This window comes from Pan troglodytes, chromosome 18 (assembly GCF_028858775.2).
Source record: "Pan troglodytes isolate AG18354 chromosome 18, NHGRI_mPanTro3-v2.0_pri, whole genome shotgun sequence".
Lineage (NCBI taxonomy): Eukaryota > Metazoa > Chordata > Mammalia > Primates > Hominidae > Pan > Pan troglodytes.
Genome location: NC_072416.2, coordinates 4,631,292 through 4,655,420, shown reverse-complemented (window position 1 = coordinate 4,655,420; position 24,129 = coordinate 4,631,292). Strand labels below are relative to the sequence as shown.

General features: G+C 54.3%; 2 protein-coding genes across 8 annotated transcripts; one reads left to right on the top strand and one right to left on the bottom strand.

Annotated features, from left to right (window-relative positions):
* Positions 1-19: 19 nt before the first annotated feature.
* On the bottom strand, positions 20-24,000 carry LOC112204145 (hydroxyacylglutathione hydrolase, mitochondrial). 7 transcript variants are annotated; one of them, XR_010152220.1, is made up of 10 exons: positions 17,500-17,635; positions 13,665-13,837; positions 13,100-13,164; positions 10,789-10,906; positions 10,006-10,114; positions 8,058-8,161; positions 7,782-7,883; positions 1,699-1,805; positions 670-749; positions 20-299 (listed from the first exon to the last, which is right to left on the bottom strand). XR_010152220.1 is itself a non-coding variant. In XM_063796490.1 (10 exons), exons 3-10 carry the CDS (start codon positions 13,767-13,769, stop codon positions 200-202), a joined length of 783 nt encoding a protein of 260 aa, XP_063652560.1. In that variant the 5' UTR covers positions 13,770-13,837; positions 17,295-17,390; positions 17,500-17,632; the 3' UTR covers positions 20-199. The 7 variants fall into 7 exon arrangements, 6 of the variants coding, with proteins under 6 accessions (XP_063652560.1, XP_024205834.1, XP_054524716.1 ...); XM_063796490.1 differs by lacking the exon at positions 1,699-1,805 and adding an exon at positions 17,295-17,390 and having other exon boundaries at positions 17,500-17,632; XM_024350066.3 differs by lacking the exon at positions 10,006-10,114 and adding an exon at positions 17,295-17,390 and having other exon boundaries at positions 17,500-17,632.
* On the top strand, positions 18,003-19,692 carry LOC741017 (acylpyruvase FAHD1, mitochondrial). The gene has a single exon (XM_001145622.8). It carries the CDS (start codon positions 18,018-18,020, stop codon positions 18,690-18,692), a length of 675 nt encoding a protein of 224 aa, XP_001145622.4. The 5' UTR covers positions 18,003-18,017; the 3' UTR covers positions 18,693-19,692.
* Positions 24,001-24,129: the final 129 nt, after the last annotated feature.

Genomic DNA, 24,129 nt, shown 5'->3' with positions numbered 1-24,129 from the left:
AACAGTCTGCAAGGGGAAGTTATGGGAATAAATACTTTTTAAACTTCTCTTATAAATATGCATTAGAACATCCGATAACACAAGCCAAGGGCTGTAAAATTAAGGTTAAATCAAGACTGAATTTCCTGCACGGACCAGCAGGAAAGCCAGTTACCTAAAAGAGCCTAATCCCCAAATCCGCTGAAGGTGCAGGGCGGCCTCAGTCCCGGGGCATCTTGAACTGGTCCTTCTCCCTGCGCACCGCCTGCATGGTGGTCACCGGGTCCGTCTTGCCCGCGTGCTGCTGCACCGTCTTCTCCCTGCGGAGGCCAGCACCGGGCTGCAGGCTGTGCCGAGCCACGCCCACCCGAGGAGCCAGGGCCACTGCAGAGGAAGGCAACTCGTGCTGGCAGAGCCCAGCCCTAAGAGGACACGGAGGGCGGGGAGGAGGCAGCCACTCCCCTTCTGACAGGTTCTGAACTCCAGGGTCCAGAAGGACTCACACCCCGGCCAAGGTGCCAGGAAAGGCCGGACCCCCCCAAGAAGAGTGCTCGGGCTCTGCGGCTGCACCTGCGACAGCTCCCCAAGGCAGCCTCAGCCATCTGGGGTTTCGGACGTACCGGCTGTGTGTGCAGCAGTGGGACTGCCAGAGGGGAGAGGCCCGCGCCCACCACCTGCCCTGGGCCTCACCTCACTCTCATGAAGGGGTTGTAGGTAAACTCCTCTGCCAGGGTGGATGGCACTGTGGGCTCCCCGATGCTGTACTTCTCCTGCAAGAGAAACGCGCCACTTTATCACGGGAACTTCACAGGATGGCAGACCAGGCACGGAGGCTCACGTCTGTGATACCAGCACTTTGGGAGGCTAAGGCAGATGGATCACTTGAGCCCTGGAGTTTGAGACCAGCCTGGACAACATGGCGAGACCCTGTGTCTACTAAAAATACAAAAAACCAGCCAGGCATGGTGGCAGGCACCTGTGGTCCCAGCTACTCAGGGGGCTGAGGTGGGAGGATCGCTTGGGCACAGGTCGAGGCTACAGTGAGCCAAGACTGTGCTACTGCCCTCCAGCCTGGGTGACAGCGACATCACGTCTCAAAAAAGATGCTTCAGAACACCTCCTGGTAACCTTAGGACACTGCCTGACTGACAAGGCTGAGAAGGCAAGGTGAGCAGAGCCCGGCGGGTGTGCGCGTGTGGAAGAGGGAAGAGAAGCCAGCGTCCGGGATGAGCCACACATCCGCCTTCCCGCACCGGCCTGGAGAGGACGACAGGGACGGAGCTTCCTTTTCATTCACGTGGTTTACATTTCACGTTATGGAGGTAACAGCAATGCAGGAGACACAGAAAAGAAACCGCCACAGCTGCACCCTCACAGCAAGCACGGGGAGGAGGGGCACAGGGACCAGCAGCAGGGGAGGCCACCCAAGCCCCTGCAGGCACGCAGCTGGTCACCTCCTCTCGAGATGGAGATGGTCTCCCTTCTGACCAGCACTGACCAGGGCAGAGGGGGTGGGGGCGGGGGGAGGAGAATGCAAACCCAGCCACGGGGCCAACAGTTAGCAGGAAAACACAGGGCGGCAACAGCGGGGTCTCCACGCAGCCCCGGCCCTTCTACCGCAGCCGCACCAGGAGGGCCTCAGGGCAGAGCTCTGACAGAAGCTGCTGGTGCCCACGCACACGCTCAAGACCACCGCGCCTCACCCCCGAGGTTCCCCACCTGCTATGGGCAGTGGTGTCGGTGAGTGACTCTTCAGCTGGTAGAGCTGCACCAAGCGGGGGTCTGGTGGATGCCAAGATGGTTTCTCACTAATCTGTTCTTCCCTTCTGGTGAAAAGAATCTGAGAATGTTTTAAAATATTCCCTGTATTCCCACCAACATTCTCAATCCTAAGAAATCTCCCTCTGCCTCCTACGAGGGAAGCAAAGTTAACACTTCTAAGGAGACCTTTAAAACAGAGGAAGTACAAACTGTCATAAGCTTTTAGGTTACCTATTAAAATGAGTTTTAATGTTCTAGCTATTTTTCCTACCAAGTACGAAGCATTTAAAGACAAAAATAAGGTCAGTCAGCCGAGCGCAGTGGCTCACGCCTGTAATCCTAACACTTTGGGAGGCCGAGGTGGGTGGATTGCCTGAACTCAGGAGTTCGAGACCAGCCTGGGCAACATGGTGAAACCCCATCTCTACTAAAATACAAAAAATCAGCCAGGTGTGGTGGCGGGCGCCTGTAATCCCAGCTACTCGAGAAGCTGAGGCAGGAGAATCACTTGAACTCAGGAGGTGGAGGCTGCAGCGAGCCGAGACCATGCCACTGCACTCCAGCCTGGGCAGCAGAGCAAGACACTGTCTCCCAAAGAAAGAACGACAGGCTGGGCGCGGTTGCTGACACCTGTAATCCCAGCACTGGGGGAGGCCGAGGCAGGTGGATCACCTGAGGTCAGGAGTTTGAGACCGGCCTGGCCAACATGGTGAAACCCCGTCTCTACTAAAAATACAAAAATTAGCCAGACGTGGTGGCACATGTCTGTAATTCCACCTACTTGGGAGGCTGAGGCAGGAGAATCGCTTGAACCCGGGAGGCAGAGGCTGCAGTAGTGAGCCGAGATCGCACCACTGCACTCCAGCTTGGGTGACAGAGTGAGACTCTGCCTCAAAAAAATAAAAATAAAAATAAAAAAATAAGCTCAGTCCTTGCAGCACAGCTCAGAAGAGCTCCACCTTGTGTGGGTTCTGGACTCCAGGGTGCAAAAGGAGTTGAAAACTCTCAACGTCCCTCCTATTGGGATTGGTAAAATGATTTATGGGTGACACCCACGCAATAGTATATTTTACACCTATCAAAAAGAATGAGGCCGGGCGTGGTGGCACATGCCTGTAATCCCAGCACTTTGGGAGGCCAAGGCAGGAGGATCACTTGAGCCCAGAAGTTCGAGACCAGCCTAGGCAACATGGTGTAAACCCCCTCTCTACCAAAAATACAAAAATTAACCAGGCATGATGGCACAGGCCTGTAGTCCCAGTTACGGGAGGCTGAGGCAGCAGAATCGCCTGAACCCAGGAGGCGGAGGTTGCAGTGAGCCGAGATTGTGCCACTGCACTCCAGCCTGGGCGGCAGAGCAAGACGCTGTCTCTCCCCAACCAAAAAAAAAAAAAAGAATGACAGGCCAGGCACAGTGGCTCACGCCTGTAATCCCAGCACTTTGGGAGGCTGAGGCGGGCAGATCACGAAGTCAGGAGTTTGAGATCAGCCTGGCCAACATGGTAAAACCCCATCTCTACTAAAAATATAAAAATTACCCAGGCATGGTGGCACATGCCTGTAGTCCCAGCTACTTGGGAGGCTGAGGCATGAGAATCGCTTGAACCCGGGAGGCAGAGGTTGCAGTGAGCCGAGATCGCGCCATTACACTCCAGCCTGGGCAGCAAGAGCGAAACGCTGTCTCAAAAAAAAAAAAAAAAAAAAGCACAAATTGTCAAAATCAGGAATAGAAGCAGGAATATCATTACAGATCCAGCAGACATTTGGGGGGTGGGAGTTCATACTAAGTTTTAAAACTATACAAATTCCAAAAAGAAAATACAGGAGAAAATTTTTTGACCTTGGGATAAACAAAGATTTCTTAGATGGGAGACAAAAAAGAATGAAGCATAAAAGAATCTATTGGACCATCAAAATTAAAAATGTTTGCTCAAAAGATACTGCTAAGAAAACCAGAGGCGGCAGAATGGGAGGCGCCCTGCAGGAGGCGGCCTCTCACCAGGGACCGGGCTCCAGCACCTCCTTTCAAACGGCTCGCTCCACCGCATGCCGAAAGACGAAAGACGGGGACCAGCTGGTGCGCCCACGCCTTCCCAGCAGGAAAGCAAACACCACAAGCACCGGGGAAGGGGAGTTTGGCAGTTTCTTTAAAAGTCAAACACACCTCCCGTCCAGCCCGGCCACTCCCTTCTGGGTGTTCACACGGGGCTGCGGCTGGGATGTCCATCCCTCCAAATGCATGCTCAAATCTGATCCCCAATTAATGGAGGTGTTTGGATCATGGGGGGAATCCTTTGTGAACGGCTTGGTGCCCTGCTCCAAGTGCGAGTTTTTGCTGTTAGTTCCCACAGGATCTGGTTGTTTAAAAGAACCTTTTGCCTCCCCCACTCTCTCCTTCCTCTGGCCACATGCTTCACACCCACCAGCTCCTTTCCCTTTCTGCCATGAGCAGAAGCAGCCTGAGGCCTCACCAGGTGCAGACGCCCAGGCCATGCTGCTTATATAGCCTGCATAACCATGAGCCACATAAACCTCCTTTTATGAGTCACCCGGCCTCAAGTATTCCTTTATAGCAACACCACACAGACTAAGACACCCAGGAAGTTAATATGCATCCACTGTATTTCTAACTAGTATCAACAAATAATCATGACCAGAAGTGCTTAGGGACCCATTTAGTAACACGTGCAAGACCTTGAACACGCACATTTCAAAACACTGCTGAGCAAAGCTAAAGACACTCATAGATGGAAAGCTCACAGAAACACTCAATGTTAAGATCGCAATTCTCGCCACATCAGTTATCACAACAGTCCCAATCAGCAGCCAGTCTAGCTTTTCTCATAGAAGTTCACGAGACGATTCTGAAAACGGAAATGCAACAGGCTTAAAACAACTAAAACCATTCTGAAAAAGAACACTGGAGGATTCACACATACCAGTGCCAAGACTCAGCACAGAGCTACAGTCATCAAGGTGCTGTCCTCGGACACCGTGGCAAGTCATAGAGACCAACGAAACAGAGCAGAGACCAGAAGCAGACTCGGGCATAGAGGGCCCATTCTTTTCAGAAAGGTGCCAAGGCAATCCAGGGAGGAAAGGACAGTCCTTCGACAGACAGCGCTGAACACGTCGGGGTCACACTGCGAGAGGGTGAACCTCTACCCTCACCTCGCACCACACACAAACACCATCTTGAAAGGGAACACTGTAAATTGTTTGTAAATATAAAAGCTAAGACTTTAAAACTTCTAGGAAGAAACACAGGAGAAAGTCTTTGTGAGCTAGGGGTATGCAAAGATCTTAGAAAGGGCACAAGAAACATAAAAGAAAAATTGAGTAGGCCGGGCGCAGTGGCTCACATCTGTAATCCCAGCACTTTTGGAGCCCAAGGTGGGCGGATCACCTGAGGTCAGGAGTTCGAGTCCAGCCTGATCAACATGGAGAAACCCCATCTCTACTAAAAATACAAAATTAACCGGGTGTGGTGGTGCACGCCTGTAATCCCAGCTACTCGGGAGGCTGAGGCAGGAGAATCGCTTGAACCCAGGAGGTGGATGTTGCAGTGAGCTGAGATCGCACTGCTGCACTCCAGCCTGGGCAACAAGAGTGAAACTACGTCTCAAAAAAAAAAAAAAAAAGAAACAAACAAAAAATAAGTAAATGGAACTTCACCAAAACTATAAACTATTTTCCAAAAGACAATGTTAAGAAAATGAAAAGGCAAGCCATGAGCTGGGAGAGAAAAACAACTTTTAAATATATATCTCAGCCGGGCGCGGTGGCTCATGCCTGTAATCCCAGCACTTTGGGAGGCCGAGGCGGGTGGATCACGAGGTCAGGAGATCGAGACCTTCCTGGCTAACACGGTGAAACCCATCTCTACTAAAAATACAAAAAATTAGCTGGGCGTGGTGGCGGGCACCTGTAGTCCCAGCTACTCAGGAGGCTGAGGCAGGAGAATGGCATGAACCCGGGAGGCAGAGCTTGCAGTGAGACGAGATCACGCCACTGCACTCCAGCCTGGGCGACAGAGCAAGACTTTGTCTCAAAAAACAAACAAACAAATAAATCAATAAATATACACACACACACACACATCTATATATATCTCACAAAGACTTATTTCCAGATGATATAAGGAACTCTTACAAGAGCAGCCCAACAGGCCAAACCCAATATTTAAAATGGACAAAAGATTGAACATAAACTTCATGAGAAGGCATCCAAAGGCCGACACACATGAAAAGATGGTCAACCCCACTAGTCATGGGGAAATGCACATTTTAAAGGCAGTGAGACGCCACCACAGGCAAGTCAGAATGGCAAAAATTGGAGAGACCGACACCACCAAGCAGTGCTGGCACAGCATGGAGGCCCCGGAACTCAAGCATTGGTGGGGGACTGTAGAACAGTACAACCATTTTTGGAAAACGGTTCACACCTTTAACTACACAACACAGCAATTCCACTCTTAGGTAGTATCCAAGAGCAATAAAAACATGTCCACAAAAGACTTGTACACAAATGTCCATAGCAGCTTTATTCAAATAGCAAAAAACTGGAAACAGACAAATGCATAAACAAATTGTAGCATTTCCACACAATGGGCTACTCAGAAGCAAAGAGCGTGGCTGACCCTCACCAACATCAGCGGGGCCGAGAATGCCACAGAGATGACGGAGCAATGAGATTCTGTTCATGGGAAACTAGAAAGTGACCTGAGGTCACAGCAGAGCAACAGCTGGCGGGGACGCCACATGGGAGGGACACAGGAGCCTTTGGGGTAGTGGAAAGTTCCACATCTGGACTGTGGAGGGGATTACACAAGTGCAAACATCATCAACATTCCTCAAACTGCAATCTGTCCACTCAAGACAGACACACGGGCCAGGTGACGTGGCTCACGCCTGTAATCTCAGCACTCTGGGAGGCCAAGGCAGGCGGATTACCTGAAGTCAGGAGTTCACGACGAGCCTGGCCAACATGGCAAAACTCCATCTCTACTAAAAGTAGAAAAATTAGCTGGGCGTGTTGGCTGGCGCCTGTAATCCCAGCTACTCAAGAGGCTGAGGCAGAGAGAATTTTTTTTTTTTTTTTTTTTTTTTTGAGACGGAGTCTCGCTCTGTCACCAGGCTGGAGTGCAGTGGAGCGATCTTGGCTCACTGCAACCTCTGCCTCCTGGGTTCAAGCGATTCTCTCCTGCCTCAGCCTCCTGAGTAGCTGGGATTACAGGCGTGAGCCACCGCACCCGGCCAGCAGGGAGAATTTCTTGAACCCGGGAGGTGCTGGTTGCAGTGAGCTGAGATTACGCCACTGTACTCCAGCCTGGGCGACAGAGGGAGACTCCGTCTCAAAATAAAAAAAAAAAAAAAAAAGATGAGTATTTATGATTCATCTGATTTAGAGTTTGAATTTGTACGAGTAAATATTGTAAAATAATGTTAACCTCTACTCTAAGAAATTGAAAAAATGCTCAAAAAAACGGGTGATTTATTTAAAACAACCCTGTCAGAGGCAGCGACTCTCACTCCACTCAGCAGAGGGAGCCCACGCCTGAGACCACCCAGGCGTGCGTGCTTGTGACACCGTTTCCAGTGAATTCGGGGAAACACACCCCCGGAGAACCCCGTCCTGCTCCTGGCAGTCTTTGGCCCAGCTGGCCTGGGCTACGCCATGGAGGCTCACGTGGGGCCACCGTGGAGATAAGAGTCCTTTGGGCACAGAGCCACGTTCTGTGGCCTGGAGAGCCAGCAGAGCCACGTGCTGCCAGCCTGACCCTACTGCTCAGAATGTGGGAACAGGCTGGGCACTTTTTACACACGCAGCGTCTGAGGCCTACTCCAGACCCTCCGAGGCAGAGGGATCTCGATAGAACCCCTGGGTTTGCCGTGCAGGGCGAGCTGGGCCACACTGGCCTGAATCCCAGGCCTGCTCTCTGGGCTCAGAGTGTGAGTGTCTACCCACTCTGGCGACCCCGCTGTGCACAGCGGCCCTGAGCAGCCCACAGGAAGGCACCGCGCAGTGTCGGCCCCACTCACCTTGGCCCAGGCCAGCTTCTCCCGGATGGCGGCATTGCCGGGCTCCACGTGGCGTGCAAACTTGAGGTTGTTGATGGTGTACTCGTGGCCACAGTAGACTCTCTGAGGAGAGAGGTGACAGGTGAGCTCGGAAGGCTGTTACCACCCGTGAAAGTCCTCAGGGACGGGACCTGGATGCCCCCGGGGGGGTGTCCGGTGAGAGGGTGCCAGGAGGGAGAGCAGCCCCGCCCTGGTTAAGGCCCCCCACACCCTGGCCCGCAGGGAGGCGCTGCCTACTGTGTCCGGGGGGAGCCGGCCCAAGACCTCCAGCAGAGCTTTACACATCTCATCCGCAGTCCCTTCATAGAACTTCCCGCAGCCAGCCACAAACAAGGTGTCACCTGGAAACAAGGACAGCCACGAGGTGGGGGCCACTCGAGGCTGGTGGCTAGGACTCAGGAGGGGCCAGGAGCAGGGTGACACTCACCGGCAAGGCCCAGGCCCCGAACCCTGGCTGCCCTCCGGCCACGGCTGCCCAGACTCAGCCCCCCTGCATTCCGGCTCCCACATCTCCTTCCAAGTCTCAGCTGACAGTCCAACCACCCAACTGGCCGTGCAGACCCGAAACCCAAGTCACTCCTCCCTCACTGCCCCCAATCCCACCAACTGTGGCTCTGAGACCCTCACAAACCCAGCCCTCTCCCCGAACACGCAGCAGCCCCTCTCAGGCCCATGCCTGGCTCCCATCTTCCCTTGGCCCCAGCCACCAGCGCCACCCTGTGACCAAGGTCTCACCACCCTGGCTGAGCTGAGCGGGACCACCTCTCACCCACGGCGGAAGATGCGGCCCACACCGCTGGGCACCTCAGGCGCACCCAGGCTCCTTCTGGCCTCGGCCTCAGGACGGCATCCCCACCCCATCACTGCCCAGGCCTCTGTCCCCACTTGCCCTCCTCTTGCTGCTTCGCGGCTGTCCTGGCCTCGCTGACCTCACGTGGCCGTCGGCCCCAGAAACAGGGCAGTCCCCTGAGAGGAGGGTGCCCAGCACCCAGCACAGTGAGGCCGCCCCACTTCTCCTCACCGCCTGGGGCAGAGAAGCATGCAGCGGTGCTGGGCACAGGCCAAGGCCAGGAGTCCTCCTGGGCACGAGAGATGGGAATGGACGGTGGGGAGCCTGTTCCCCTGAAGGGCCCTAGACCTCGAGTCTGAGGACCAGCAGGAGGCCATGGAGTCCCCAGAGATAGGGAAGGGCAGACAGAGGCGAACTTGGGGCCTGGGGCTTCTGCTCCACAGGGCTGTCCTTGTGCCAGGCACACAGCCCAGGAGGCACAGGTGAGACCCAGGGACTCAGTGCTCGCTGCCCTGAGAAGAATCCTAAATCTGAGGTCCCCAACTCCATCCCTCCTACACCAGCACCACCCAGGCTCATCCCCCAGCCCTGCGCACTGCAGCCTGAAGGCGCCTTATCCCTCACAGCGAGGCGCCCGTCCCTCCCGCCATGCCCTCCGCCCTCCTCTGGGGCTCCCTGGCCACACCTTCTCCCTGCACCCCTGGTTTGACTCCACCCAGGGGTCCGAGTGTGGCCCTGGGTCACTCCCACCTGGGTTCAAGGCTGGGGCTGCCACCTCCCACCAGGAGGCCTCCCAGCCGTACGATGCCCACATCGAGTTACCGGGTGAAACCCCGCACTGTGAGGCCAGTCAGGACAAGGCCACAGTAACAAGCACGGGAGGCAGCCCCCACCACCAGCAGCCTCCACACTGCCTTAGAAGGCCGCAGCCATGAAGGGCTCGGCCTACAGTGAGGCCGTCCCCCGGCCATATGACCTCCACAGGTGGCTCCACAGGTCTGCAACCACCCTGGGAGGCAGGCAGGGCCCCCAGACTAGCACAGGTCCCTGAGTCCACACTACGGCATCAAGGAACACGGCCCCAGGGCTGAGCCACCCCTCGCCCTGCTAGAAGAAACTGACTCCTTTCCCGTGGGACCCGCCCGGACCCCAGCTGTCCAGTAGTCTCCGCCAGCACAGCCCTTGCTGCAAGCGTAACTTCCTTCCAGACCACGATCCAAACACATCATGGGAGGAATCGGCCAGCCCCACCATGAGGCTCCCCAGCACCCACCCCTGGGCCCCCTCACACCGGTGCAACAGAGAAGGCCACGAAGCTGCCCTGTGAGCCTGCCTGGCAGGAGACACAGGGTCTTCACGAAGAACCCCCGCCCCCACCCACACCCGAACACGCACCTGTGAACACGGCAGGGGGCTCCGAGCCTCCGGGCTTGCTCACGAAGTAACAAATGTGTCCTGAAGTGTGGCACGGGGTCGCCAGGCACTTGACGTTCAGAGACCCCACCTTCAACAAAGCAGGCAACCGCGTGTGCTCCCAGACACCCTGGAGAGCCATCTCCCGGGGTCACGGCGCGCCGCCTGGGCCCTACTGGGCCTCCTCAGCTCCGAGGGAAATGCCCGTGAAGGTGGGGCAGGTGCTCCCCACCACGGGACTGGGGGACTTGCTCACTCCATGGGTGCGCCCCAAGTGCAGGGCCACCCTGGAACAAGAGCGTGTAAAAAACCAAGGGGCTTGTTTCCTCCTTCAAAACTGGGCCAAATCCACGCTCGCCATCTGGCTAGGAAAGACGGCTTTCCTTCCCACACATGGCCTTTTGTTTTCCTGTCCCAATCTGCCCCAATTCTTTACTTCAAAAATGTTCACACCCTCAAAAAGGCTGAAGACCCCCTCGCAGTGCCCTCCCACCTGTGTGCTGTGCTCTGGCACCAAGACCCTGCCCACATGGCCTGCCCCCCAGGGTCTCAGAGCCCTGCTTCACAGCCCCGCACACAGCCGCGTTTTGCACACTCCTCTCCTTGTGCCTAGACAGAGAAGACCATCCACGCTCCCACAGAGGACCACTGAGAGCACTCCCAGGTCACTGGGGTAAGGGAGCAGAGAGAATGCGGGGAGGGAACCCCCCTCCCCCACGCTCCTGGCAGGGCCACGCTGGAGCACCTCCAGGGCTCACTCCTTACCTGCAGTGTGGACAGGTGAGTGATCTTGTGAGTCAGGGCCCCGATACGGTCGTCACCCCCGTACACCTTCAGTCCCGACTGCAGCTCGACCAGTTTCTCATTCCCGCCAGCATGGTCCCTGGAAGTCAAATAGGAGACCTGGGCTGCCTGCTGAGCTGAGGGGGCTGCCTGCTGCTCTTAAACCCTAGTCAAACGCAACACTTATTTTGCACTCACAAAGGAAACCGAGGAAGCAAATCACAGACACCTGGATGATCCTGTGGCCAGGGTTCTGAGCGTGGGGGCCTGGGGTTACCACCTGCACGTCTTTACAAAGCACCACCTGGTTCCCACCCCCACATCCTAGGGCAGTGGGTCTGGGGCGTGGTTTGGGGTGGATTTCTTGTCCTGGTGCAGTGGGTCTGGGGCATGGCCTGGGGGTGGATTTTTGATTTTTGAAGGCCCCCAGGTGATCCTGATGTGCTGCCCAGTTTGTGGCCCGACACTCTGGCAGGAGATCAAACTGTTCAGCATGGGAATCACCTGGGTGCGTCTGGGATGAGCAGCTGGCCCTAGACGCGGTCTGTCTGCAGGGGAGGCCAGCCTGGGCCAGCTCCAGCAGGTGGAGGTGCCTCCTACGCGCCCAGGTTTCCCCAGGGGAGCCTGCCTGACCCGCATTTCAGAAAGGGGCGGTTGAAGGGGCCCTTCCCGGGTCTCACATGATATCACAGACTCCTTCGTGTGCCTCCCATGAAGACTCCAGCAACCACACCAGAAACCGCCTGCCTTGGCACCACTGGGCCCCAAGATAACAGGGTGGAGTGGTGGCCGCTGCCCTCTGCCCCTCCCACCCTTCAGGAGGGCACGGCACCACAGGCCTTGGTCTGCCCATCACCACCCACCATCGGTGAGCAAACCCCACCCCGCTGAAGCTAGGGCCTGGCTTAGGACTTCACGTGTCGGCATGAATGTTAGAGGGGCCAGGGAACTAAAAAGCACCACAGTGTTAGAAAGAGACGTCTGCGGCGAGGCCGGGAGAGGCAGGGAGCTGCAGCAAGCTGTGATGCGCCAGGCAGCCACACAGAGGCCACCACCAGGGTCCCCAGGAGGAGGCATGGTGGCAGCAGGGGCCTCGCACGACAGGCAGGCCAATGTGCTGAGACAGCAGCTCAGCCACACAGGACAAGGGCCAGGGAGGCTGCAGGCACCGCCCCTCAAGCCCAGGTCCCTGCACGGACACCTCTGATGACCCCGAAGAGGCTCGTGGGGCCCAACTCACAGAGCCTGAGACTCTCCAGGCCTAAGTCCAGCTGCGTGTGAACCATGACGCTTCCATCAAACCCTGGCCAAGCCACCAGCACAGCGCTCCCACCACCAAGGAGAGGACCAAAGGCTTCATTTCACCCCAACACAGAGGCTGGGGAAGCCACAGCTGAGAGGCCCTAGGGCAGTGCCAGACGGGTCCTGGCTCAGGAGAAAGGTGCCGGTTGCCCTCGGGCGCTTGCTTGGCAAAAAGAAGTAAGTCTCTCTAGTTTTGAAGAGCCTCAAAAATTTCTAAAAGCCGAACAACGGCCTTGAGCAGGCAATGCCAACCCTAGAACCCAGACAGGGCATTTTATTCATCCATTTTCAAGGATTTTTAAAAACCCAACCTCTCCAGATATGGCTGCTTGTCTTTGTTTTTTTTGAGACGGAGTCTCGCTCTGTCACCCAGGCTGGAGTGCAATGCCACGATCTTGGCTCACGGCAACCTCCGCCTCCCGGGTTCAAGTGATTCTCCTGCTTCAGCTTCCCGAGTAGCTGAGATTACAGGCGCCCACCACCACGCCCAGTTAATTTTTGTATTTTCGGGAGAGACTGGGTTTCACCGTGTTGGCCAGGCTGGTCCTGACCTCAAGTGACCCAACTACCTCAGCCTCCCAAAGTGCTGGGATTATAGGCATGAGCCACCGTGCCCGGCTGGCTGCTTGTTTTTTTTGTTGTTGTTTTTTTTTTAAAAAAAAACCACTCACCTGTAGACTCATTTCCTCCCCAACATTGAGGCCAACGTGCCAGGGCACAAGCCCGCATGGCCCAGGAGAGAGCCGGGGGGTGGGGCCTGAGGGTAAGGCTGTAGCCTTCTCCCCTCACCCTCGGGGCCTCAGAGTCACTGAGCACCAGACTTGCCCCTTGGGGTCTACGGTGAGTCCCGGGTCTTTCTCAGAAGTCTGCTGGGGGCCTGTCCTCACAAAGCAGACAGAGCTGTGGGGGGAGACAGGCCTTGATGTCCCTAAACCCACCGGGGCGAGAAGTGAGCCAGGTCCCACACCCCCAGGTGAGACGCGGCACTTACCAGTGGTGGTGGGTGGTGAGCACTGTGGTCAGTTTCACCCCGTGCTTTCTCGCCGCGTCCACGACCTGCAGTGGCCCCGGGGAAGGACAAAGGCCTGTCACACTCCTAGGCCTGGCTTGCTGGCCTACATGGTAGGGTGCCCAGCAGAACCCAGGACACGCCATGAGGGGCCGCTGACGTGGCCCGTCCTGACCCTGCCGGCTTCCCCTGCTCCAGGAGAGCCAGTGAAAGCACCTTCTCCTTCCTGCTCAGCCTGACACTCTTGCAACCACCTACGACCGCTCCAAGCCCCTCCAGCTCTGAGGGCACCACCCCCAGAGGCAGCATGCAGGGGCAGAAAGCCCCCAAGAAGACTCAAGTGCCCAGGATTGTACTGCACAGTGCTTTCTGTGTCACTGCCTCTCGCCTCCACCCTTCTTGGGGCCCTGTTAACAGAGTGGCCGGAGACTAATTTCCATTTAGCTTAGGCAAAGTTGCAAGGACACTGCGGTTAGGAAACCCATCGGGGGTGAGGACTCCGAGCTGGGTGACCAGGGCAGGGAGAGCCAGGCACAGCCATGCGCACCTTCTGGGGCTGCACCGGATCCACAATGGCAGCCTCCTTGGTGTCATCATCAATGACCAGGTACATGTAATTGTCGGTCAGGGCAGGCAGCACCTCCACCCTCATGGTGCCCTCGTCCACGGTCAGGTTCTTCCGCAAATCTGTGTGGCAGAAAACTCCCAGCAGGGCTGGACCTGCAGACACAGAGCACAACTCAGCGGGCGTCCACGCCAGGCCCTCCACGACAGGACGCGCAAGCTGCAGTGCTTCCCAGCCTTTCTAGGTTCCTTTGAAAAAGAATATTCTGGCCAGGTATGGTGGTTCTTGCCGGGAATCCCAGCGCTTTAAGAGACTGAGGTGGGAGGACTGCTTGAGGGCAGGAGTTTGAGACCAGCCTGGGCAACATAGCAAGACCTTGTCTTTTTTTTTTTTCTTTTTTTTTTGAGACGGAGTCTTGCTCTGTCGCCCAGGCTGGAGTGCGGTGGCGAGATCTCGGCTCACTGCAAGCTCCGCCTCCCAGGTTCACGCCGTTCTCCTGTCTCAGCCTCCTGAGTAGCTGGGACTACAGACGCCCGCCACCATACCCGGCTAATTTTTTGTATTTTTTAGTAGAGACGGGTTTAATGGTGTTAGCCAGGATGGTCTCGATCTCCTGACCTTGTGATCCGCCCACCTCAGCCTCCCAAAGTGCTGGGATTACAGGTGTGAGCCACCGCGCCCAGCCAAGACCTTGTCTTTACAAATTTAAAAATTAGCCAGGCATGGTGGTGCATGCCTGTGGTCCCAGCTACCCCGGAGGCTGAGGCAGGAGGATCACTTGAGCCCAGGAGTTTGAGGCTGCAGTGAACTATGACTGTGCCACTGCACTCCAGCCTGGGTGACAAGACAATAACCTGTTCCTCAAAAAAAAAAAAAAAAAAAAGGAATATCTTCATATATCCCTGACGAGAACACAGGAACTAACTCATGCTCACATTCATGGAAATCAATTGTTTCAGACTTATGATCTCTATTTTCTTTTTTGAGAACTCTAAAAGGACAGGATGGCCAGCTTTTGATTGTGAGGCGAACCACTGCCAGTGCTGGATTATTCACACCCCGGACTCAGGGACAGAATGTGAAGAAGGGAACACAGACTAGGGGTGCCCCCGCCTGGCCATCTGCCCTCCAGCAAGCTGTGCTGCCACCACTGACTAAGCGAGCCTGCGTTCCATGCAGTTACTCACAGCCCTTCTCAGCCTCTAGCCAGAAAGAACCAATACTTGACGGCAGGCTGAGGCAGGAGAACTGCTTGAATCCGGGAGGTGAAAGTTTCAGTGAGCCAAGATCGCCCTACTGCACTCCAGCCTGGGCAACAGAGTGAGACAGTCTCAAAAAAAAAAAAAAACAATACTTGCTCTTGAACAGCACGAATGTGAGATATGCAAAAAAATCAGCAGTTCCTTTGAGACGGAAAGTTGGCCACAACTGCCCCAGATTCAAGTGTGGAGGACACAAAACCACCATCCAACTGACCCAAAGGACTCTGCCACAGGGGCCCAGAAGGCCCAGGAGCTGAGAGGAGTGGGTGACCAAGGGACAAAAGTGTCTGCCACCCAGTCGACCAATGCAAAAATATTTTCAGCAATGAAACTCCTACTAAATCTAACAATACACGGGGGCCCCGACAATACCTTCAGTTCCGCTCTACACGGGGAAGAAACCACAGAAGGTGGCAGAGGACAGTGCAGTCCTGGGGTAGGTGCCACGGCAGGGGCTTCTCCCAAAAGGGATCCAGAAATGGGCAGCAGCCACCAACTGACAGACACACGCGTCTCCAGGGCCCATCGAAATGCGGAATCCGACCTTATTTCCACAGCCGGGGAAACTGCCCAAACTATAGTTTCAATCACTGCACAAAGATATCCTATTACCCGCCTGACAACCAGCTGGGCATTTTCCAGATCATTCTCCTCAGGAACAATAATACCAAGGTTTCTATATGAGCAGCTTCCTGTGATATTCCCCTTCCCCTTAGCCTCAGTACCACCCCAGCTCAAGGAGCACACCAAGCAGAGTGTGGGTGCTGGGGGCTGCAAGTGGGGTGCAGAAGGGTTGCGACAGGATTCCGAGTGCCGGGCGTCCTCCTGGAAAGGAGCTCCATTACAAACAAAGAGCAGAACATTACAAACAAAAATACTGCCCACGTGCGGTGGCTCAGGCCTGTCATCCCAGCACTTTGGGAGGCCGAGGCGGGCGGATCACTTGAGGTCAGGAGTTAAGAGAGCGGCCTGGCCAACACAGTGAAGCCCCTTCTCTACTAAAATACAAAAATTAGCCGGGCGTGTTGGCGCGCGCCTGTAGTCCCAGCTACTCAGGAGGCTGAGGCAGGAGACTCGCTTGAGCCCGGGAGGCAGAGGTTGCAGTGAGCCGAGATTGGCCACTGCACTGCCCAGGCGAAGAAAATGTCATTTACAACTGGCGCTCAGCCTCCCCTGGGGACCATCACAGCCTCCTGAAGAAGCTGACAACCCAGGGAGGTGCCTTTATTTCTGAGGAAAGACGCAGCTGGTGCCAACACCAGCAGAAACCTTATTCCCTTTCCATATCACTCAGCCCAGCACTGCCTGACAAATGTTCCCGGCTTGCTGTTTTGTAACTGTAATACTTTGTACAGGTCAAGGACCTGCAGCCTGGGGCCTGGGCCAAGTCCAGGAACATGTTCGGTTTGGCCCCAAAAACAACAAAAAAAATGGACATACGGTCTCACTCTGTCCCCTAGGCTACAGTGCAGTGCTGCGATCAAGGCTCACTGCAGCCTCGACCTCCTGGACTCAAGCGATCCTCCCACCTCAGCCTCCAAAGTGACTGAGACTACAGTTGTGTGCCACCACGCCCGGCTGATTTTGTTTAGTTTTTGTAGAGATGAGGTCTCAACATGTTGCCAGGCTGGTCTGGAACTCCTGGACTCAAGCGATCCTCCCGCCTCGGCCTCCCAAAGTGCTGGGATGACAGGCGTGCGTCACTGCACTTCTTTTTTAAATCAGGAAGTTTCACAGCATCTTGCTTCCCTTGAACTGGGCGGCACCAAATACGGGGGCTGGGGCCTCCCTTAGAATGGGGCACGCACGCCGTGCCGATGCACACAGTCCCGCTGGAACTCTCTGCCTGGACCCTTATGAATGTCCCTAAAACTGTAATTCTGAGGACCTCAAAATCCATGTCCTTTCCTTAGCAATGGCGACATTCTACCCCCTGCAGAGCCTTGACAGCTTTCGGCGAGACCTGGAAACCGCCAGGGACGCCTCCCTGCCTGCGCCTCCGCCCGCCCAGTGCCCTGCGCTGCGCACCCGCCCGGGGCGCTGGCCTGGCCCGGCCTCGCGACCACCTCGGGCGAATGACACGCCGGGTCCCCAGACAGGGGGGCTCCGGCGCCGGGCGGGCAGCTCCACCACCGCAAGCGGCGCCGCGAGACCGCGGTCCTTGCAGCGGGGCAGCAGGTGCGGGGTGGGCCAGGCGTCCCGGGGCCCTGCCCGCTGCGCCTTAGAGCCGCGCCCCAGGCTCTCCTCGGCGCCGGCCCGGGCAGGACGCGATGCCCTGGAGGCGTCAGGGGCGCGGCCGGCCCAGCCCGAGCGTGGAGGCCGCGGCGGACGCAGGCCTGGCCCTGCTTACCTAGCGCTTTCCGCACCCGCGGCCCCGCGCCCGCTCCGCGCCAGCCTCAGCGCCTGCGCCGCCTCCGCTCCAGCCCCGCAGCGCGGCCTTAGGCACCTGCGCAACAGACACCGCGTCAGCGGTCGCCAAACGACGGCCCGGCGCCGCCCGCTGCCCGCCCAGCCAGGCCCGCGTCCCCCGGCCCGCACCGCCCCGCTGCACCCACCGAGGCCTCGGCGGGCGCAGGCGGCTCCCAGCGCGGCGAGGCTGCGGCGGCCGAGCAGCCCGCGGCCCACCACCATGACCCGGGCCGGGCTGGACTGCCGAGCTGCCCAGGGCTGCAAAACACCGGCGTCGGCGCGTCGCAGCCAATCAGCGCCCGCCTCGCGCTGCCCTCAGCCAATCAGCGTCCACCTCGCACCGTCCGCCAACCAATCAACGCGCTCGCGCTCAACTTGTTTTGTCCGCGAGCCCCGACTGCCACGGGCCGGGAGACGGGCCTGGGAGCGGTGGCGGCGGCCCGAGAGCTGCGCCGGGAGAGCTGTGCCGCGAGCCTCTGCCTCTTTTTTGGCACCGCACAGTGGATCCTTGGAGGCCGAGCGCCACGCCGCCCGGGTACCCGGCAGATCGCGAGGTGGAACGGGCCGTCGCTGCGGGGGACAGCGTTCCGAGGCAGTTGGTCCTCTCCGGGATGCCGTAGGCATCAGCTGACCGGCCCAGCCCACGTGACTACAGGGGCACTTGATGGGAATCATGGCAGCATCCAGGCCATTGTCCCGCTTCTGGGAGTGGGGAAAGAACATCGTCTGCGTGGGGAGGAACTACGCGGACCATGTCAGGGAGATGCGCAGCGCGGTGTTGAGCGAGCCCGTGCTGTTCCTGAAGCCGTCCACGGCCTACGCGCCCGAGGGCTCGCCCATCCTCATGCCCGCGTACACTCGCAACCTGCACCACGAGCTGGAGCTGGGCGTGGTGATGGGCAAGCGCTGCCGCGCAGTCCCCGAGGCCGCGGCCATGGACTACGTGGGCGGCTATGCCCTGTGCCTGGATATGACCGCCCGGGACGTGCAGGACGAGTGCAAGAAGAAGGGGCTGCCCTGGACTCTGGCGAAGAGCTTCACGGCGTCCTGCCCGGTCAGCGCGTTCGTGCCCAAGGAGAAGATCCCTGACCCTCACAAGCTGAAGCTCTGGCTCAAGGTCAACGGCGAACTCAGACAGGAGGGTGAGACATCTTCCATGATTTTTTCCATCCCCTACATCATCAGCTATGTTTCTAAGATCATAACCTTGGAAGAAGGAGATATTATCTTGACTGGGACGCCAAAGGGAGTTGGACCGGTTAAAGAAAACGATGAGATCGAGGCTGGCATACACGGGCTGGTCAGTATGAGATTTAAAGTGGAAAAGCCAGAATATTGAGTTATTTCTTAACAAGTTTCGAGAGAGAAGGGAGCAAGACAAGAGCAAGCAACGGCTATTAAATGTCACAATCCTTTAATTAGAAACCATTTGTTGGCCGGACGCGGTGGCTCACGCCTGTAATCCCAGCACTTTGGGAGGCCGAGGCGGGCGGCTCACGAGGTCAGGAGATCCAGACCATCCTGGCTAACACGGTGAAACCTCGTCTCTACTAAAAATACAAAAAATTAGCCGGGCATGGTGGCGGGCGCCTGTAGTCCCAGCTACTCTGGAGGCTGAGGCAGGAGAATCAGTTGAACCTGGGAGGCGGAACTTACAGTGAGCTGAGATTGCGCCACTGTACTCCTGGGCAACAGCGAGACTCCGTCTCAAAAAAAAAAAAAAAGAAACCATTTATTTTAAAAATGATTAGATTGCTATGCCTCAACTCATAGAAGATGGACTCTTCAAGAAAACGTGAAGTAGAACGGATGGGCCAGAAATGAAAACAGGCAAGTAAAGTATTTCTTCGGAAAACATTTTATCAAACCATATGTTAAAAAGACTTTCCTTTTGTAAAACTGGATTAGAGAAGACTTTTCAGTGGGTTATCTCTAGGATGATTAGTAGTTCAGCATTTAAAAACTGCGGAGAAAACTGAAAGTTATGTTCCAGATAACTTTCCGTTGTTTACCAAATTTTCTTGGACTTGGTCATCATCAGGAAGCATTTGTAAAAACAAAAATTTCCAAATTACTGGCCCATCTCGGACTCACTGAATCAATTTGATAGGATTAATCTCCAGTGAGGCTGTGTTTACAGGGCATTCCAAGTGATTCTTATCAGGAAATGTGAAAAACACTCCTGTACATAATCGGTTAATTTAAAATTTTACTTAATAAGTGAACAATTAATGAAGATTTCACCTGTTTACTTAGGGTATCTACCCAGACCCATCGATTCTAAGTTCGGGAGATGATTTTGAAATTACTGTTTTCCAAATAAAGGTGCTCCCTTTTAAGTGGCTTACAAGTGTAATTTTTTTTCCCCCAGTAATGACGAGGAGGGATATTTCCTCCTTGTGGGGCTTCAAACCTTAGTCTTTGACCTTTGGCCTTCTGAGCACTGTGCTGTGTTAACACAGTTAATCAGCAACTGTACTTCCCAACCGGAGATAAGGAGGCTTTGTGGAAGCTGAATAGCCTGGGACTGCTGCTTTTGCTCTTGCCTGCACCCTCCTCTGAAAAAACATCCAGGCAAGATGCACAGCGTAGCTGTCAATGCCGGGAGGAGTCTTTTGGGCTTCGGCAGGGGTTCCTGTTCGCTTTCACATCATCTGCTGGCCCCTGAAGAAAGCCGAGGACATCTGATTGAGTAGTAACGGGCACCATGTATTGAACACAGTACTGTTAGGCACCATGCCAAGCAGTTTATTCTGTATTTCCACGTGTTGTGTAACCAGCAACCAAGCCATAAGCTTAGTATGATCACTACCATCCCCATTACTCAGATGAAGACAGATCTAGAGGCTAGGAAGGCTGGCTAAAGTCACTCAGCTTAGCGGCAGAGCCAAGATGTAACCCAGCTCACCCAAGACCAGAACCTGAAGTTTTGACCACAATGCGGGCTGCATCTTGTAAGTAGACACATAAGAAGAATCAGACACTTAGGTATGCTGCAACCCCATGCTTAAATTATAATTTAGTATGAGGAAGTGCCATAATTGGATTTCTTTATTAAGTATCATGCTATCTTAACTACTTTTAGTATTATTTTTTTCATTGCTTGGCAATGCATGTAATTACAGAAGAGTCAGAAAATAGAGATTAGCAATTAGAACAAAACACCAAAAATTTCATCTACCCAGAGACAGCCAAAGTTAAGCATTTAGTGCAAGTTCTTCCAAGTCTGTGGATATAATTGTAATTTTTTAAAGAGTTTGCTCATACCATACACTTTTCTTTTTTTTTCTTTTTTTTTTTTTGAGATGGCGTTTAACTCTTTTTGCCCAGGCTGGAGTGCAGTGGCACAATCTCGGCTCACTGCAACCTCTGCCTCCCAGGTTCAAGTGATTCTCCTGCCTCAGCCTCCCAAGTAGCTCAGATTACAGGCATGCGCCACCACACCCGGCTAATTTTGTATTTTTAGTAGAGACAGGGTTTCACCATGTTGGTCAAGCTGGTCTTGAACTCCTGACCTCAGTGCTGGGATTACAGGCATGAGCCACCACGCCCAGCTATACCATACAATTATTTAATTTGCTTATTTCACTGTATATTGTGACCATCTTTTTCCTTGTTAGCTGACACATTTCTGCAGTACAACTTTGATGGATTGCATAAGATTCTGAAGTCAAGCCTCCATTTTTGGACCTTGAGATTGTCTCTAATGATTTGCTAGTATCAGCACATGTGCTGTTTTTTCCTTTGGCTAGGTTCCTATAAGTGGAAGAGTTGGATCAAAGGGTGTGCTCATGCTGGAAGTGTATTATTAGTCTGCTACCAGGTACACGGTTCAGCTGAGATATAGCTACCAAGTTGACAGACTATTAAAGTCAAAGTTATAAAGTAGAAGCAGTGCTCACATGCAGCCCTAGTAGGTGGCACAAGCCAGCACCGAGTACAGTGCCCCTGGGGTCAGTGTTCACCACAGTGGTAGAACAAGCTTTGTCACAAACATTGACATCAGCATTGCAGGTGTAGGCACACAAAGTCCTTACGTGCAAGAATCAAAAACAGAGACACCAAGTCCGACAATTCCTGATATTGCTAAAATCATAGTAATCCTAGCATTCAGAAGATAACATTTTTCCACATTTTGAATACATTTAAACCTATGAAAAAGTTTAAAAACCAATACAATGAACTCCATATGCCCTTTAATAGTTTCAACAATTACCAGCATTCACTATGTTTGTCCTCTGGTCCTACGTCTCTCCCTTCCTCCCCGCCATATATGTGTATATATGCAGACATGCACCTCTCTCTCTCTCTCTACACACACACACACACACACACACACACACACACACACACACACACCCCAACCCCATATTTTGGAAATGCGTTGGGATGGTGACTGCAGAAAGACTCCGCCCTTTCAGCGTACACCTCCCAAGAATCAGGATATTCTCCTACATGGAAATGAAACCATTATCACGCTTAAGAAAATAATTCCACAGTGTATTAGTCTGTACAGAATGTATGGTTTGACATCTGTTCTTCTGTTGTGTTTTTAAAACATGTTCATTGGGCTTTTATAAAAAAATGAGTATTACACATCCACTTAATATATTATGAACATATTTCCAGGTCAGTGAATATAAGTACAGGTACCCTTTTTAATGGCTGTATCTTAGATCATGTACCCCAGAAGCACAGCCTAAGATGGGGATTCTTGTTCCCGTGATTTGCTGAAGGAGTGCTCTCAGGAGAAGAGAAGTGTAATGAAGCAGAAAGGGCAGGGAGCAAACTCCAAGGAAGAAAGTGGTCTCTGGGCTGGATATCAGCTTCAGTCAGCTGGTGAACCCAAGGGGAAGCTCTGGAGCAAGGAGTCTGTTGGCACCAGAATCTGCTCTCCCCGCCCCTTCCATAGCTTCCTCAGGTAATTTTCTGACCCTCATAGAAGCTGAGGGACTTCAGCAAGTGAAGATTTTCTGGGTGGAGCATCCCCGACAGATTGCACACGGTTCAGATGCTCTGCTATTAGAAACAATGATGCAAGGGGCATCCTCCATATACTCTACAGCAAGGGTCCCCCAGCCTCCAGGCCACTGACTGCTACCAGCCCGTGGCCTGTTACGAACGGAGCCACACAGTAGGAGGCAAGTGAGCATTCCCGCCCGAGTTCTGCTTCCCGTCAGATCAGTGGTGGCATTAGATTCTCACAGGAGCGTGAACCCTTTTGTAAACTGCACATGCGAGGGATCTAGGTTGCGCACTCCTTATGAGTATCTAATGCCTGGATCTGAGGTGGAACTGTTTCATCCTGAAACCATCCCCACCCCCCGCCCCGGCAATCCATGGAAAAACTGTCTTCCACCAAACCATTCCCAGGTGCCAAAAAGTTTGGGCCCCTGCTCTACATCATTGGCACTTGTTTGTTTCCTTAGGGAAGTCTTAGAAGTGAAATCAATGAAATGGTTTGCACTTTGAAATTTTGACACTTTTTGCCAAATTGCAGAGGAAAAAAAACTACCATGTTGCACTTGACAAGACTGTTTAAGAATACCTTTACACCGACACCCCAGCTAAGGCTGGGCATCATGGCTATGGTCATTCTTTTTTTTTTTTTTTTTTGAGACAAAGTCTTGCTCTGTTGCCCAGGCTGGAGTGCAGTGGCATGATCTTGGCTCACTGCAAGATCCGCCTCCTGGGTTCACGCCATTCTCCTGCCTCAGCCTCCCGAGTAGCTGGGACAACTGGCACCTGCCACCACACCCGGCTAATTTTTTTGTATTTTTAGTAGAGACAGGGCTTCACCGTGTTAGCCAGGATGGTCTACATCTCCGGACCTCGTGATCCACCCACCTCAGCCTCCCGAAGTGCTGGGATTACAGGCGTGAGCCACCGCGCCTTGCCTATTTTCCTCTTTTTTAAAAAAATATAAGTGTCGGCTGGGCACGGTGGCTCACGCCTGTAATCCCAACACTTTGGGAGGCCGAGGTGGGTGGATCACTTGAGCCCAGGAATTCAAGACCAGCCTGGGCAAAATGCCAAGATCCCTGTCTCTACAAAATGTTTTAAAATTAACCGAGTAAGGTGGCTTCTCCTGAGCTCCTGGACACGGGGCTCAGTGGAGGGGGCACCATACCCACTCTTGCTGAACCAACAGTGGGAGCCAAGCCAGCACCAACCACGACACCCTCACTTCTCTCCTCTCCTTCCTTCCCTGTCCACCCTCCCCATTCACCTGGCTTCACAAACCCCCCAGTTCTCCCCAAGGCAGGATGGAAGTCCTGTTCTGCACAACTAGGTCAAGTCGTTCATTACCTTATCACCACAATTTGCACACTTGGGGGGGAACCTGCATCCCTCCTCTGTGGCTGCACATGGTAAAAGCCAGATAAAACATGACTGACAAGATGGTTTATCTCCCAACACCAGCCTTAGGAAACAGTTTCATATACTCACTTTTTCCTTTTTTTTTCAATCCTGTGGTGGAGGGCATGTAGCCTTCTAAAGTACCAGGTCAAACCTCCCAGGCCGTGGGTCAACACTGACCTTAGCGGTGGGTCTTCACAGCTGGAGTCTGCGCCCTGAAGCAAGTGACTCTCAATGGTGTGCAGTTGAGCCGTTTACTTTGTGGCTGCTGCAAAGCAAACAGATAAAGTGGCAGCTGTCGTCCTCATGTCCTGAGTAGGTCCCCCTCAGAGTTCTGAGACCCAGGCACGCTCATGAACCTTTTGAAGTTGGTCTCCTCCCAGTTGATTCAGACTCAGTCATGTCAGCCCTGAGCC

Excerpts from the sequence above, each read along its gene's own strand:
- LOC112204145 (XM_024350064.3), bottom strand. The coding sequence starts at position 17,575 with ATGGTGGTGGGCCGCGGGCTGCTCGGCCGCCGCAGCCTCGCCGCGCTG. Across the intron at positions 8,162-10,788 it reads CTCACCTGTCCACACTGCAG|GTGACACCTTGTTTGTGGCT; the intron begins GTAAGGAGTGAG and ends CCTTGTTTCCAG. Across the intron at positions 1,806-7,781 it reads AGAAGCTGGCCTGGGCCAAG|AAGGGAAGAACAGATTAGTG; the intron begins GTGAGTGGGGCC and ends TCTTTTCACCAG.
- LOC741017 (XM_001145622.8), top strand. The coding sequence starts at position 18,018 with ATGGGAATCATGGCAGCATCCAGGCCATTGTCCCGCTTCTGGGAGTGG.